Below are 15,374 nucleotides of genomic sequence, written 5' to 3'. Positions count from 1 at the left end.
AGACTATGTAATATACCGACAGTTCTGTCGGTTACGCTTTGATTCTATTTATAGTGAAAATATGCAGTTGAAGACTTAAGACCAGGGTAACACATAGGCCACTGTTTTCGAAAATCAATTTCTAAAGTGGGGATAATTTTTTTTGTCATGAGTTTCATCTGTGGGTAAAACTGCGGGACACAGATAGTCACATAACATAATATAAAATTAGTATTTTTCCGACCGCAGCTTCACCCACGTGATCAAAGATTTATATTATTAAACACACAAATATAGCACCATCTATTGTAATTTATAGGAAAGAAACACAATTTCGTATTTAAAATATTAGTAAGGCTAAACTAAGCGATAAGTAAATGTAGTTAATGCAAAAGTAAAAATAAAAGTTTTGGAAGATTTACGCCTGCTGTGTTCATGAATAAATGGGTTTCCCTTGTGAGTTGGGAGAAGCTTAATTTTTCTTTTTTTTTAATTCTCATGTGTCCGCCTTTTTGGTATCACATGAATATTGAAAATAAGGGGTGGTTAATAATAATGGTGGAAATTATAGAGATCACGATTATGCTATAACTAATCTAACTTGATAAGAAGATCAATATTACACACCTAATATGTATTATGCTTTGTATTATGTTTGTATGTTAGTAAATGAAGAGATTAGTTTGACAAAATTTTCAGTGACTACATGATAGCTAATGTGTTAAGACAGAATAAAAAAAGACGTGTGGCACTCGGGGACTGCCGCGGTAAAGCTATTGCATAGCATGCCTTCAAGCCACACCTCCGTGTCCATCGGAGTGGGGAGCGTGAGGTTTTTTCGTTACGGAATTTCTCTATTTGGTCCCCGCGCTCAAGGCCCGCGATAGAAGCTATGCAATAGCTTAATAAATGTTACCCATGAAATGTTACCCGTGATGTTACCCATGTTTAGAAACATGCTTCGTGAAAAAATATTAAAATTCAGTTTCTTTTATGATAAAAACACCTATAAATCTTCTGTGTTAGCATAAAACATTTATGTATTAAAATACCTAATGAAAATAATTTCAAATACATTTACTTAAAGAACTGTATATATATTTATCTGTCTTTTCCCAGAACTCTACGTAGGCTCAGTCGAATGGGGCCCACTACAACCTTTGGGCAGAATGTCTTACTGCGCTATGTTACTTCACGCGACAGTCCTCAGGACGTACGGAGGGCAGATGAGACGATCCTTCTATGCTACCGATTATACTGCTGTAAGTATTTTAAATTAAACTAGCTTTCCGCCCGCGGCTCCGCCCGCGTTTTCAAAGAAAAACCCGTTCCCGTAGGATTTCCGGGATAAAACCTATCCTATGTCCTTTCTCGGGTATCAAAATATCTCTATACCAAATTTCATGCAAATTGGTTCAGTAGTTAAGGCGTGATTGAGTAACAGACAGACAGACAGAGTTACTTTCGCATTTATAATATTAGTATGGATTATATTTGGCGAACGGTGCATTTACATCAAACGAGCTCATTCTAACCCCACTATATCCTATGATATATAAAAAAGCTAGATACGTTACCCGCTCTCTATTTTGGCACGAAAAAACTCAGCTAAGTGCCCGAGTTTCACTTAGTCACGCACCATTCAGCGTCGTGGCTGGACGTTCTTTTTATATTTTAATCGGCAGTTGTTATTACGAAGTACATGAGTGAGACATGTATTATGTCTCGTGCGTGAGAGTGAAAGAGAGAACAACAGTATTGGTGATAATGCGTTAGTAAGTAGGTATGTATTAATTACGCTGTTTTTTAGTGCAATGATGTTGGCGTATGCCGCGACTACTATATCATATTCTTTAATGCCGGATACTCGTGTACCTGCCGCAGGGGCGATATTGGTACAATCTCGGTTGGTCGGCGGTCGGAGCAATTTCAGTTGTTCTCTAAATTGCCCCTGCTTGCCTATACACATCACAATTATGGGTACAATTCCAATATTGCCCCTGCTGCAGGTATGTGAGTAGCCGGTCGAAGTGTTCAACTGGCGTAGAGCATTCTTTCGTTCTTAGTGCGTTCGAAAAGATTCTATGCAATGTTCTATTACTGAACAACACTGAATACGAGTTTTCGTTTACACTAAAACATCACGAAAGAATGCCCTTGCTCTAGCTCTAGCTCAATGTTTGTTTGATGTATATGCACGGGAAGTTACAATAAACACGGATTTTTTTAAACATAATAGCAACTAAAGGCAAACCCTATTTCACCTAATAAATTGCTTATAATATAATCTGAACTTTGTCTTAAACTTGAAACTTTTACGATTTCTATAAATTACAATATTCTGTTAATTTCATACCTACTTCATTATAACCTCATCTAAATAGCATACAGAGCAAAAAACTAGTTATAAATTGCCTCTATAAACATTTCAAATCAAAATATTACAAAACTGAATGTACTTAAATCACACTCATTCCAAAAACAATCACAAAAGCAATCCCATCAAAAATCTCAAACTATGAATTCCAAAACCCCGCTATTTGAATGCGGTCCGATAATAGATCTCAAATAATACAAAGTTTAAGCAATACAATACGCAAATAAGATCCGTGAAATCTGTGGAACAGTTCCCGGGGGACTTCATTCAAGATTTCTGATCTCGGAATGAGATTAAGCTCGCTGTATAAACTCCACTTTTGGATACAATGTTCCGTGTTTAAGGTTGCGTCCAGTGAAAGATAAACTATAGCTAAAGATAAACTAAATACTAGCTTTACACCACGTGGGCATCGAAATGCCCATCGAAATGTGATGTTTCACTGAAAAGTAGCCTATGTTAGTATCTAGCTTCCTCAATATCTCTAGCAACAAAAATAATATAATAAGTGGTAAATGTACTGCGTTGTTAAGTGAAAGAAAGGCAAAAATACTTTCGCACTCTAAATATCTAGCTAACCTAGACCTAGCCATTTTTAATTGCCATGCCACAATAAAAACGTGTTAAAAACCATGCCATTATCGAAGAATATAGTACTTAATTAATTTTCGATTAATTATATTATTAAATACTACATTCAACGCGTGACGTTCATTCCGTCATAATATTTTCACGATTTAACAGTTTCACTTCGATAGATAACGATTCGACAGAACGTACAAAAAATATTTTTTTGAATTGTTAACAGATGTTACGGTATCACTGCGACATATTACAATCTTGCGAAAAAAATTCAGCAATAGCTGAACTTTTTCTTTTTCAGTTTCTTTTTTAGTGCATTTAATAAAATGCACTTACTAGCTTTAGCATAGCAAACCACTGGTTGTAGAGCATAATTTTAAAATTGTAAGCGTTGAAATGAAACCACTAAAGCGATCTTGTTTAAGATAAATAGTATAAATCTCTCCGTATCTCTATAAATCCTTAGCAAATTAATTAAGAATCAGCTTTCCACTGTAGCTGTGCAATTTAACATTTTGATTAGTGTTAAAAGTTTTAATTTAACTTATAATTGTATTCTGATTTCTTGACGTTTACAAATTAATTTGAGAAGTAGATCCGCGAATTTTCTTTCAACATATTTTAGCATTGATTTTTGTTATAATTTACATTGATTTTATTTCTAAAACATTTAGTAATTTCGTCCAAATATGTTCATCTAAAAATCTATTAAAGGGTGCTTTTACACCAATAATGTGCAAGGATGTGTAGAAAGGAATGTTCATTCTAATCCCACTACATAATATGTCAAATTCTTTTGGTTTAAACAGGCGTAGAACATTCTTTTGTTGTTCGTGCGTTCGAAAAGATTCTATGCAATGCTCTAATATTGAACAACACTGAATACGAGTTTTCGTTTACACTTAAAGATCACGAAACAATGCTCTTGCTCTATCTCTAGCTCTATGTTCGTTTAATGAAAATGCGCCCGTCAGAATTAACCTAAAATACGCGCTTTCCTAGAAGGTACTTGTTCACTCTCTTGAATATAATTTATAATGTTTTTTCAGATAATGCTATATGCTGGTATAGTAAGTACAACCTACCTCCTCTCTTTACCTCTTCATCTATTCGTGGAAGCACCAGCCTGCGCCTTGCAGAAGATTTGGTTCGGACCTCGTCGACAACCACGGGAAGAACCCATGAATGTTAAACCGGGAGTGTCTACTGTTTCTGTGTCCACTGTATCTACGCATATATAGTTTATTAGGTGAAGCCGCGTATCCACTAGGTGTTTGTTGCGCAATATAACATGATGTGCAACATATTGAAACTTTTGTTAAAAAAATACTGACCCTTTGTCTTCGCTCTACTAATATGTACATAAAACCAATCAACCAAAGCCAATGGTTCTGATTTCAACCAACAACAAGCCGAGCGTTATGTTGCACGCTGTTGTGTAACTTTTTAATATCGCCACCACCTCACCTGTTGCGAGCTAAATGTTGCCTAGTGGAAACGCGGCTTAAAGCGTATTCATGATAAACATTTGTTTAGTAAGTTGATCAAAAGTGTGGCATTAAACTATGATTAAATGTTTCTTGGGCATTTCAACTTGCTTTATCTACTCTGAAACATACCAGCAAACATAATATTGATAACAACTGCGGCAAATGTACTTAGATACAATTATTTTGTTGCTAAAGAAATGTTTACCATGAATGCAGTACTTTACTGACATAAACGATCTGAGCACAGAAAATTTAATAAAAATCGGTCGAGTTGTTTCAGAGTTTCGATACAAATACTGTGATAAGATGATTTTATATATAGGTATTAAATGACGCAGTAGTAGTTGAAGTAATAGTAGATATAGCAATGGTGTAAGTAAGCTGCATAAACAGAAAATATATGAAAAGATTGCTACAGTAAATATACAGCAAGATTTTTGATTAGAAAAAGAAATTTAAAAGTAAACAATTTTGAATGGCAGTTTTATTAGTATTTTTTTCAGAAACTTATGTATAAATATAATATAGTTTTGACTCTATAATTGCTACGTAAACCTGGATGGGCATCTTCTATGTATGTATCTGTTATGTATTGAGGCAGTATATATAGTCTAAGATCCGGGGTTAGAAAAATATACCTTCATCTGTTATTTAAATGAAACAATTTTTATAAGCTGATTTTATTATAAAATATTGACGGTTTTAACTTACTATACATGTAACTAACATGAGAAAGTGAAAATTAAAAATTAATTAGTTGTTAATTAACTAATTATTATTAATAGCAGCAGGCTTATGCTAGCAGAGGTTATTTTTATAAGTTCATGATATTGAAATCAGCTTATAAAAAATTGTTTTATCTAAATAACAGATGAGGGTATATTTTTCTAATCCCGGATCTTAGACCAATATCAAAAGTGACGTAAGAGCAATCAAGTTGTTCAGTTTCCAAATTGAATTGCCTCTAACAAAGGCTTCTTGGAATATCATAACATACTAGAAGTTTGTACTCAAGAAATTAGTTCTAGGTTTTGTCTCTTCAATGTTTCTTGAGCGCTTCTTCCTTAGAATTTGAAATTATAAAGTGATAAGTACTATTATAGTTTACTAGCTGTGCCCCGCAGTTTTACCCGCAGTGCTCCGCTCCTGTTAGTCTTAGCGTGATGATATATAACCTATAACCTTCCTAGATAAATGGGCTATCTAACACCGAAAGGAATATTCCAGTCGGAACAGTAGTTCCTGAGATTAGCGCATTCAAACAAACTCTTCAGCTTTATAATATTAGTAGAGATATTAAAGACTAATGAAGTCAATAATATGGTGGACAAAAGATAAGTTATCAATGTATCTTTTAGTACTGATGTACATTTTTAAATTTATTTTTACTAATGTACAATATTTAAATTCTTTTTTCCAAGATAAACAAGTGTTTTATATCAAATTTGATTTAAAAAGTTATGCAGAATTTGAAATTGTAAATTATTTCACTTTAATAGCTGTTGCCTAAATAACAGGAAACGTGATCTGAAAACAACGTTTGAAACAGTTTAAAAATTTGTTTGATGTAAAGTTAAATATGAAAATATGCTTGTTTGTTTAGAGCTATGATGTAAAAACTAAATAAAATATTCAATGGGTAATCTATAGTAATATTATAAAGCTGAAGAGTTAGTTTGTTAAAACGCGCTAATCTCGGGAACTATTGGTCCGATTTGAAAAATTCTTTCGGTGTTAGATAGCCCATTTATCGAGGAAGGCTATAAGGTTATATGTCTCGCTGAGACACAGGACACGCTGCGGGTAAAACCGCGGAGCACAGCTAGTGTTTTATATAAATATATAAAACATGAATTGGTCGTAGGCCAATTGATTATGCCTACAAGAGATACAAATCTAATAGTACCCATATGTGCAAGCAAATTTACACCTTATTTCAATGCTTTTAAAGTCTAATGGAAGATGACACGACTGGAAAGTGATCAATCGTCAGATCGTCAAGTACACATGCTCTCTAAATTCCGTAGTTCTCGATTCTGGGTTATTTGAATTTATCAATACCAATTTCATTATTCTGTTTCCTTGATCTTTATGACTACTACTTCCCAATATGTTAAAATAATAAAAGACGTGTGGCACTCGGGGACTACCGCAGTAAAGCTATTGCATGCTATGCCTTCAAGCCACACCTCCGTGCCCGTCGGAGTGGGGAGCGTGAGGTTTCTTCGTTACGGAATTTCTCGATTCGGACCCCGCGCTCAGGCCCGCGATAGAAGCTATGTAATAGCTTAAAATTTCCTTTACGACCAAGGAGACGATTAATGTTAAGAACATAAGTATGATTTACAAAACTTTGAACCAATCCTGAGTACAAGAGCTTACGTTGGTATTACGTTAAAAAACAGATAGGCGAACATACAACCTCCTTTTTTATAGTCGCTTAAAAACAAATGACTCCCAAAATTCTAAACTATTTCGTATTGGTGTTCCACAGACTGATTGTGAGTCGTAATTAAAACCGCATTACTTCAAACGAGCCCTCCTCATAATGGGCAGCGTTGGGCGAGTAGAGGCAATCACGATAGTGTAGGGTCTAAATGTCTATGATCGGCCATCATTGTAGATGTATATTCAAAACTCTGATTTTTTTTTATTGGTAATAGGGAAGCGCTTGACCACAATCTCGCCTGATGTCAAGCTGAGATGTAATCTAAGATGGAACGCGCTTCCCTAGAAGGTACCTGTTCACTCTACGCTTGAAGACCCCAGTGGCAAACATCAACTTGACTCTGTTCATTTCTGTTTCAATATAGATACTAGACTATTAGAAGCTTTTTTGGTTATATATAAAAACTAGTTACTATTATATTATTATGTCTTTAGTTTTTCTAGTATGAATACGTTGTTCTTTAAGTCTTTATTCACACTTTTTACACTGAGTACTCGTTTGCTTGCTCAATATACGCTATAATTCATCGTCCAATTAATGATAATTGACTGGTTTATTAGAAATGTATGATGTACTAGATGTAAGTTTTTATAATAAAAATGTTTATAGAAATTGTGTTTTATTTTACTACCTACTCTATATTTTCTAAAATCAATAAGACAAGAAATAAAATACGTAACAAGAAAATCAAAATTAAATTAAGCGTAAAACTAGAGACCGGCTGAACCGATTTCGTTAATTCTTTTTTTATAATTTTCCTTGAAGTAGGTACGAGGATGGTTCTTATGGAGAGAAAACGAAAACAAGTACCACGGGCAAAGCTGGGGTATTACCAGGGGTATTACCACTATTTTAAATTAAATAATGCAAAAACTGGCAACACCTTTTCTTCACTTTCAGACATATTATTACGTAGGACGTTATCAACCCTAATATAATATATCCACAACCTAATAAATAGGTATCTGTGATATATCGATATAGATTAACAATACTATGTATTTAATGTTTTTAGTGACCTGATTAAAATCCCACTTCTAACTAACTATCCCAATCAAGTAGAGTATTTGAGGCGTAAACCCGACTAATCCTAATTTAGGTCCCCTGTGGACATTAACAAAAAAGGGTAGGTAGATTTACAAGCATAGTTTAATCACCTGACTTGTCCATCATGAAAATTGATCAGTAAGATATGATAAAACCGTTAAAGAATTCGCTTTCTTTTATTTTTAAAGTGTAATTAATTTACGAAATGCCTTCAGGTATTTGATTATTTCGGACTCCGAGTAGCAGTACAACCACAAGTACAACCGACTAAACTCTATTGTGTATTTGAGCCGCTTTCAATGACGATGTCGATAAATGTAGTTAGTGAAAAACACACTTTAATACGAAAAATTCATGCCATCGTTGTATTTCCTATTTACCTATCCTTGATTAGTGTATTATTAGTAATTTCCAGTGTAGGAAGTGATAGCACTATAAGACGACCTATAGGTCTAATTTCACTGGAAGTAATATTATTTTAAGACAGCATTGTGCTGATATAAGCGTGTTATTAAACAGAATTTGAATGACCTCATTGCCTCCTATGCAATAACCTAGAAAGAATCAACGAGCTAAAATGATCAGTTCGCTTATTGCGTAGTTGGCATGTTCCCAGTGGTCCGGGTCACTTTGGTTTATACCCTTATTTGGCGTGACTATGCCTGTGTTAGTAAATAGTAAAAAACTATTACTAATAAAGTTTTAAGATCCCTGCCAAATTGCGAACTGTATTGTTGTCGAGTTTAATTTATTCTTTGGAGCCAAATGTCGTTGATTTTGTTGCATACCAATCTATGTTATAAAATTAACACTGCAGATAAATTGAAAATTTGTATTAAATTTATTACCTAATATTACCTACCTTGTAATTTACTACTCTGTGAAATAAACATTAAGTACACTTTCTTAAAATCATCAGGAAGATGTACCAAAGAAGAATATAGCATATCACAGCCTCAAATACAGTAAATTTTAAAGTAAAGTGTACGTTTTTCTTATACTAGTAGAGTGAAGTGTTATCTACTTTAGGGAGGATAATTCGTTTTCCTTAGGAGTATGTTATATATTATGTACGTTTAGTAAAAATAAACATGTTTTATTTCATGTATTTTCAAACAGAGTTCAGAAACAGAATACTATATTGTTAGTAGAGGACCCAAATTTTCTAATCCTTTGCAAATAAGTTTTATTCTTTTTTTGCGTCTAAACGAAATGGGCACTGACCCGACAGACGTTGTCCAATTTTCCGGCCAGCTGTTCCAATTTTTTCTTTCTCTAAAACCTCATTCGGACTATAAATATATTATTAGAAAAATCCTGTTTTCAATGGATTTCCAAAATATATGTATTTTCAATTTATTTCCAATTTACAGAGTACTAGGTTTCCGCCCGCGGCTTCGCCCGCGCCGTTATAGAAAAACCCGCATAGTTCCCGTTCCCGTGAGATTTCCAGGATTGCGTCATTTTCCGGGATAAAAAGTAGCCTATGTCCTTTCTCGGGTATCAAAATATCTCCATAACAAATTTTATGAAAATTGGTTCAGTTTCAGTAGTTTAGGCGTGATTGAGTAACAGACAGGCAGACAGAGTTACTTTCGCATTTATAATATTAGTATGGATTAATTATTATGTGCAAGATCAAAAGTATATAATCAAATGAATATAATTAAATACAGGTAATTATTACATACAATAACATAATATTTAAATTTAAAAAGTAGTGAAGGTTTTTCTAATGATAAAATAAAATACAAGTTTCTTTTTATAATTCAAATTTATTTTGACAGCATTCCTATCCTGCCTTAAAATGCACTCAGGACTATTGTTTGGAATAAGAGCTAAAGATCACATTACCCTATCCAATTATCCATATCTTTCTAAACACAACCTACGAGAATATACGGATAAATGGCATCATAATCTTCTGTCACTCACAATGGCACTTTAAATAATTATTTATATCCAGCCAGTCTTTCTAACTTCGTTCCACATGTTTTCCAATCCATCATAATTTTCCAAATTCAATATTCCATGCTTATATCCAGCTAGCCTTTCTCCTTAATGTTCTACATTTTCTTTTCTTTCTAATCTAGAGGTATATCCAGCCAGCCTTTCTAACTTCGTTCCACATATTATCTAATCCATTCACTATATTTATACTTCTTTTAAATGTACCACATGTTTCCAATCCTTCTTTTTTTTCTGTCTTCAATATTCCACATTTATATCCAACCAGTCTAACTTCGTTCCAAATGTCTTATAATCCACTCTACACATTTGCTCTGTTGCGTCCTCTTGCTTAAATAATAATACTTCGCAACATCTTTAATGTTTCAAATGTTTTCTAATCCACCCACCGTACTTAGCTACATCTGTGAACACCACATACATATATGGATCACATACAGGAGCGTCACTTCGTTTAGCGCTGAGCGAAACAATGCCCCTTACGTACCAGGCTCCGTTTGTAGAACTGTCCTTCGGTATATCTGGAACGAAGACTGAGAAACCGCCGCCGCTGTCACCGTTGCAGGCTGATGTTCCTAAAATGAATGAATATTGTTACCTAATATATAAAATAGAGGAGTTGTAAAATCGTTCAAAAATTATGCTTTATATTTGATAATATGATGAACAAAGAGGATTTCTCTTATACATACTAAGTACTTCTCTAGTCTATATTAATTTATACACTAGAGTAATACTTAATTTCTCCTCCAACTTGATTGATTAAGTGAAAGCTTGTATTGCACGAAAAAGTACGAAATAAGAATTAAGATTATAATTATATAAATATTCATTCTGATAATCTTGCCTGTTTTCCGACAAAAACAATTTGTAAAGCACTTTATGTTAAGATTATCTCTTCGTTTTAGTTATTTAAATTAACCATGTCGTGTCTTAAAAAAAATAAATAAAAATCCAATATAGGTACCATTATTTAATCCAGCGCAGAATTTCTTATCATTCATCACAGTAGCATAGAAGACGGGATTCCTCTTTATACACTTACTTTCCGATACTTTTGGCATTGTGGCGCTCTTCAGTTGCGTGGAAAGATGGTCTGTGTTATCAAAACCCCAGCCTACAACCTGAAAAATAAACACATAGGACTTATAATAAACATTTGTGATGATAAGTCTTTTCTTAAGGACTTATCATCACCAAACCTATTTTTCAATTCGAACTAGTAGAGTATTATTATATTCTATGCTTGAAGTTAGTGTGTTCAAACAAACAAGAATTAATTTCATTCATGTGTAAACAGGCATAGAGCATTCTTTCGTTGTTCTTAGTGCGTTCGAAAAGATACTATGCAATGTTCTATTACTGAACAACACTTATTACGAGTTTTCGTTTACTCTAAAAGATCACGAAAGAATGCACTTGATCTAGCTCTAGCTTTAGCTCTATTTTCATTTGATGAAAATGCACCGTAATACAAACAAGAATATTTGATTAGACTTTATTTTTAAAATTTTCAAAACATTGAAAAGCTAAACAATATTTATTGGCTTCTTGGCTAAAACTTAGCAAACCTAAAAATTAAAATGTTTAATCGCTGTCCTGGCAAACGTTGTTCTGCCACTCTTATCACTTAGGGTTATGAAAAATAGATGTTAGCCGATTCTCAGACCTACCCGAAATGCACACAAAATTTCATGAGAATCGGTCAAGCCGTTTTGGAGGAGTATGGTGCCTAACATTGTGACAGGGGAATTTTATATATTAGAAGATGTGAATATAAATTATTTTGTGAAAATTATTATCTTAATCTTAATCTTAATACTATTATAAAGGCGAAAGTTTGTAAGGATGTATGGATGTATGGATGTATGGATGTATGGATGTTTGTTACTCTTTCACGTAAAAACTACTGAACCGATTACAATGAAATTTAGCACACATATAGAGGGTAACTTGGATTAACACATAGGATAGGTTTTATCCCGGAAATCCCACGGGAACGGGAACTATGCGGGTTTTCCTTTGAAAACGCGGGCGAAGCCGCGGGCGGAAATCTAGTGTGCAAATAAATTATTTTGTAAAAATAATTATGTGAAAATAAATTATTTTGTAAAAATAATTATGTGAAAATAAATTATTTTGTAAAAATTATTATGTGAAAATTATAATTAATTTGAAAGAAACAGGAGATTAAACGCCTACTTACAGTTCCATAAACTCGATTAGTAGGTAGTCTTTCATACGCAGACGCCTGCCAGATACATGCTGGTTGGATGTAGTCATTGTAAGTAACTTCTGTCTTCAGTTTTAATAGCGCTATATCGTTGTTTAGGTTTTTAAGTGCGAAGTCTTCGTGAACTATTATTGAGTGGACCTGGAAGGTAGAAAAAAATATTTATTTGTTAATCATTGACATACATAATATGACAACTTATTATAATAATTATTATTTCACACGCATTAAGATTTGTATTTCGTATTGACAATGTAGCCTATGTCCGTTTCCAGCGCTTAGCCTATCTCTCTTTTAAATTACTTTAAAATCGTGAGAGGTAGAATGAGAGATAGTATCTGCATATCTTTCGAACTTATATTAGCTTTTATTAATGTATGAATGAATGAATGTTTTTTTTTTATAAATAAAACTTCAACTCTACTTAACAGAATAAAAATAAAATTATTTTATCGAGCGTTTGTAACCTGAAGACAAAATTTACTCTATTATGTATGTATGTACCTCTCGTTCCTCAGATTCAGCATCACCTCCTATCAGATTATATTTGCCTAACACCACACTTAGTATTTCAGGTAATACGGCAGCACCACGAATTGTGGTACAATGTGCAGCTAAAACAAGGACAATTAGGAAAACATTAGGAATTTCTAGAAAAAATCTCGAAGTCTCTACTTTTACTGTACTATATTGCATACTGCAACGATTATGAGAACGACTGTAATAAATTAATGAACAACAGCAGTTTAGTTATATAAATGTCAGTCCTCTGTTTCTTTTCCGTGTATAATTCCATGTTTGTTCTATTTAATACAATTTATTTACCTGTCAAAACAAAGCTCTTCGATATCAAAGTCCCCCCACATATATACTTAACGACAGTTTTATCCAGTCTGTATATAGCAACGTGCCACGGCCAGTCCCCTGGCTGCGTGGTAGCTCCGTTCACAATCAGTTCTGTGTATTTAATTTTACGCCTGCCACAGGACTGATCGAGTAACTTCTTTTTGGTTTCCGCGTGGTCTTTATAACCCTCTATGTATTGATCTAGGTAGCCCTGTGAAAGAATTAAAGAAAAAGAGCGTGTGTGCCAAGCACACGTGTCAGAAGTGAAACTTCTTTCACAAGATTCAAAGATACTAAAATCGTCGCCTGTTAAAAATTAGTTTTCATTAATTCGGCAGTATTTATAATTTTAATCATTAAAAATATATATTGTAATATGCAATATGCAATATGCTGATCAAAGCTTTTTTATATGTATTCGTCCACATTGTTTCACAGACGCTTTTTACTTTATAATAAATTATATTTTATTCAGTAGCGCTTAACCGTTAGCCTAAGTCAGTCGTTTGTGAAAACGATTAACAGTATAATGAAATAGATGAAATAATTTGAAGACCCTGGACCAAGCAGTGCTACTCTACATATATCAAAATACTTACAACTTTTGCATTCTGGCAGTAATTTGCACTATTTATTTCCAAATAAGTCAAATACGGTACAACATGACTGTTCACAGGTCCCTTTATATTAAATGTTATGCCTTGATGTGATTTGAAAAACCTCACGTTAAAATCATCGTTGTCGTCTACGGATAATCTTGCGTACGATTTTTCAGTCTGAAAAAATATTTCTCCCATTAAAATAATAAAAAGAAATAAAACCCAAATGGTTTGTAAGTATGAAAATAAGTGAAACATCCAGTTTCTTTCTGACAGGGGAATTACGATGAAGTCTACTTGAAATTATACTGCTTTAAGGTATCATGGTAGCGCCCGGATCCCAAACTATGATCTATTCCCATTCATTTTTAACACGTTCGCGGACAGTACTGGTTTACAGGTTGCAGCTACTGAGACACTACTTTTTTTCATACATTGCCCAGGGGCGTAGTGTTACAACACATGGTTAAAAAACCATATGATATGACAGAACGGATATAGGCGTAAACGTCGTAAGTACTCAGCGTCAGATTCATAGTCACCATCATCAGCAAATGGGGATGGACTCGATTCAGGGGTAGACGCTGCATCAAACAGGTCTTGAAGACGTTTTTGTTCTTTTTCGAACGAGTCTCGAGACGCCATTTGTAAAAATATTCGTTACAAATTTAGTTCAACAAAATCGTGTTCACAACAAACAATAGCAACATAAATATGTTGTTTACATAAGCAACTAGACTTGAATTAGTACATCCAGTATGAGTAAAACAATTAAATTACGTTGGAAACAAAATACTCAATTTCTAAACACACACGCGGCACGCGGGATCACCGCAGCGGCGCAGTACTCGACTAACCGTATGCAAACATGACGCCCACGGGCGTAGTGTGCGCGGGGAGAGGGATAAAAAAATATGAATGTATGCGTGGAAGTACCTTCCTTTGACGAATTTTTGTAAATAATGCAGTGACAGTACAAAAGTCGTAATTATACCTGTGATGACAGTACAACATGCCGTTCTTTATGATAGTATGAAAAATCGCTCGTCGTTTGGCGTACTGATTTTATGCAAGTAAAAACTAATACGTCGACAGACGTACTGTCGTATCACTTTTAGCTGTCTAGACGCCGGTGGTCGTTACTGTCCGCGAACGTGTTAAAGTGAAACTTTTATTACATCGTCTCAAACTTTTTGGTCTGTGTAGCGCATGTCGCGTGACGGTCGGCTGCCGAGTAGGTATAAAGCATTAAGCAGTGTTCGGAACCGTTCGAACAGTTTCACTTTTACCGTGGTTTCATAAAACCACACAACATTTTTTCTCTTACCAACGTAACACTAGCTTCAGCATCAAACTTCAAAACCATAACCGTTTGCGCGGGAAACTCGTTACTAATCTGTAGCTTATATTCATTTTCTTCATCTGGAGGCTTCCCAGGCTCATAGGCCACAGTCACATCAGCGGTGTCATTGCAAGGGTGTACATGGAGGAGTGGAGCACCTACTAATCTCCATTGTGTATCTGCCCTTATTGATATTATGGATAGAATTAATAGAAGTGTCTTCATTTATGACGGGAGCCTGGAAGACAAAATGGACTTTAATGCGTTGTGGGAAGGTTTATTTTGACGTGAAGTGTATTTTTTTGTGTTTGTCTTTGTAAATAATGCGTATGCATTTTGAAGTCGTCTCCTTGCGGAATATATGAATAGTGTTTAGTAAGTTGTAAAGAAAAATTATTCTTAAATATTTCTTATATTTCTATTAAAATACTGTTAAAAATACTGTTATTGTTTTTACAAATG

At 34.1% G+C, this 15,374-nt stretch overlaps 2 protein-coding genes across 3 annotated transcripts in view; one reads left to right on the top strand and one right to left on the bottom strand.

Moving 5' to 3' along the window:
- The window catches only part of LOC149898757 (nose resistant to fluoxetine protein 6-like), a 34,193-nt gene extending 26,987 nt beyond the window's left edge, over positions 1 to 7,206 (top strand). Inside the window, exons 12-14 of one of the 2 annotated variants that reach the window (XM_090114891.1) lie at positions 1,099 to 1,241; positions 3,988 to 4,187; positions 7,092 to 7,206. In XM_090114891.1, coding sequence (XP_089971017.1) covers positions 1,099 to 1,241; positions 3,988 to 4,179 — 335 coding nt within the window. In that variant the 3' untranslated portion in view covers positions 4,180 to 4,187; positions 7,092 to 7,206. Of the gene's footprint in view, positions 1 to 1,098; positions 1,242 to 3,987; positions 4,229 to 7,091 lie in introns of those variants that run through there. The other variant, XM_090114890.1, reaches the window with a different exon arrangement.
- A 2,825-nt stretch (positions 7,207 to 10,031) lies between these two features.
- On the bottom strand, positions 10,032 to 15,144 carry LOC149898756 (elastase-1-like). Its single transcript, XM_090114970.1, has 7 exons — positions 14,898 to 15,144; positions 13,571 to 13,747; positions 12,951 to 13,182; positions 12,630 to 12,739; positions 12,099 to 12,266; positions 10,860 to 11,016; positions 10,032 to 10,467 (listed from the first exon to the last, which is right to left on the bottom strand). Exons 1-7 carry the CDS (start codon positions 15,135 to 15,137, stop codon positions 10,250 to 10,252), a joined length of 1,302 nt encoding a protein of 433 aa, XP_089971096.1. The 5' UTR covers positions 15,138 to 15,144; the 3' UTR covers positions 10,032 to 10,249.
- Between the last annotated feature and the right edge of the window lie 230 nt (positions 15,145 to 15,374).

Source organism: Colias eurytheme, chromosome 22 (genome assembly GCF_061535395.1).
Source record: "Colias eurytheme isolate Ceu_HAF_F1 chromosome 22, ilColEury1 Martin Lab GWU primary, whole genome shotgun sequence".
In the NCBI taxonomy this organism is placed as follows: Eukaryota; Metazoa; Arthropoda; class Insecta; order Lepidoptera; family Pieridae; genus Colias; species Colias eurytheme.
This window is presented reverse-complemented; position numbering and strand designations above follow the sequence as displayed.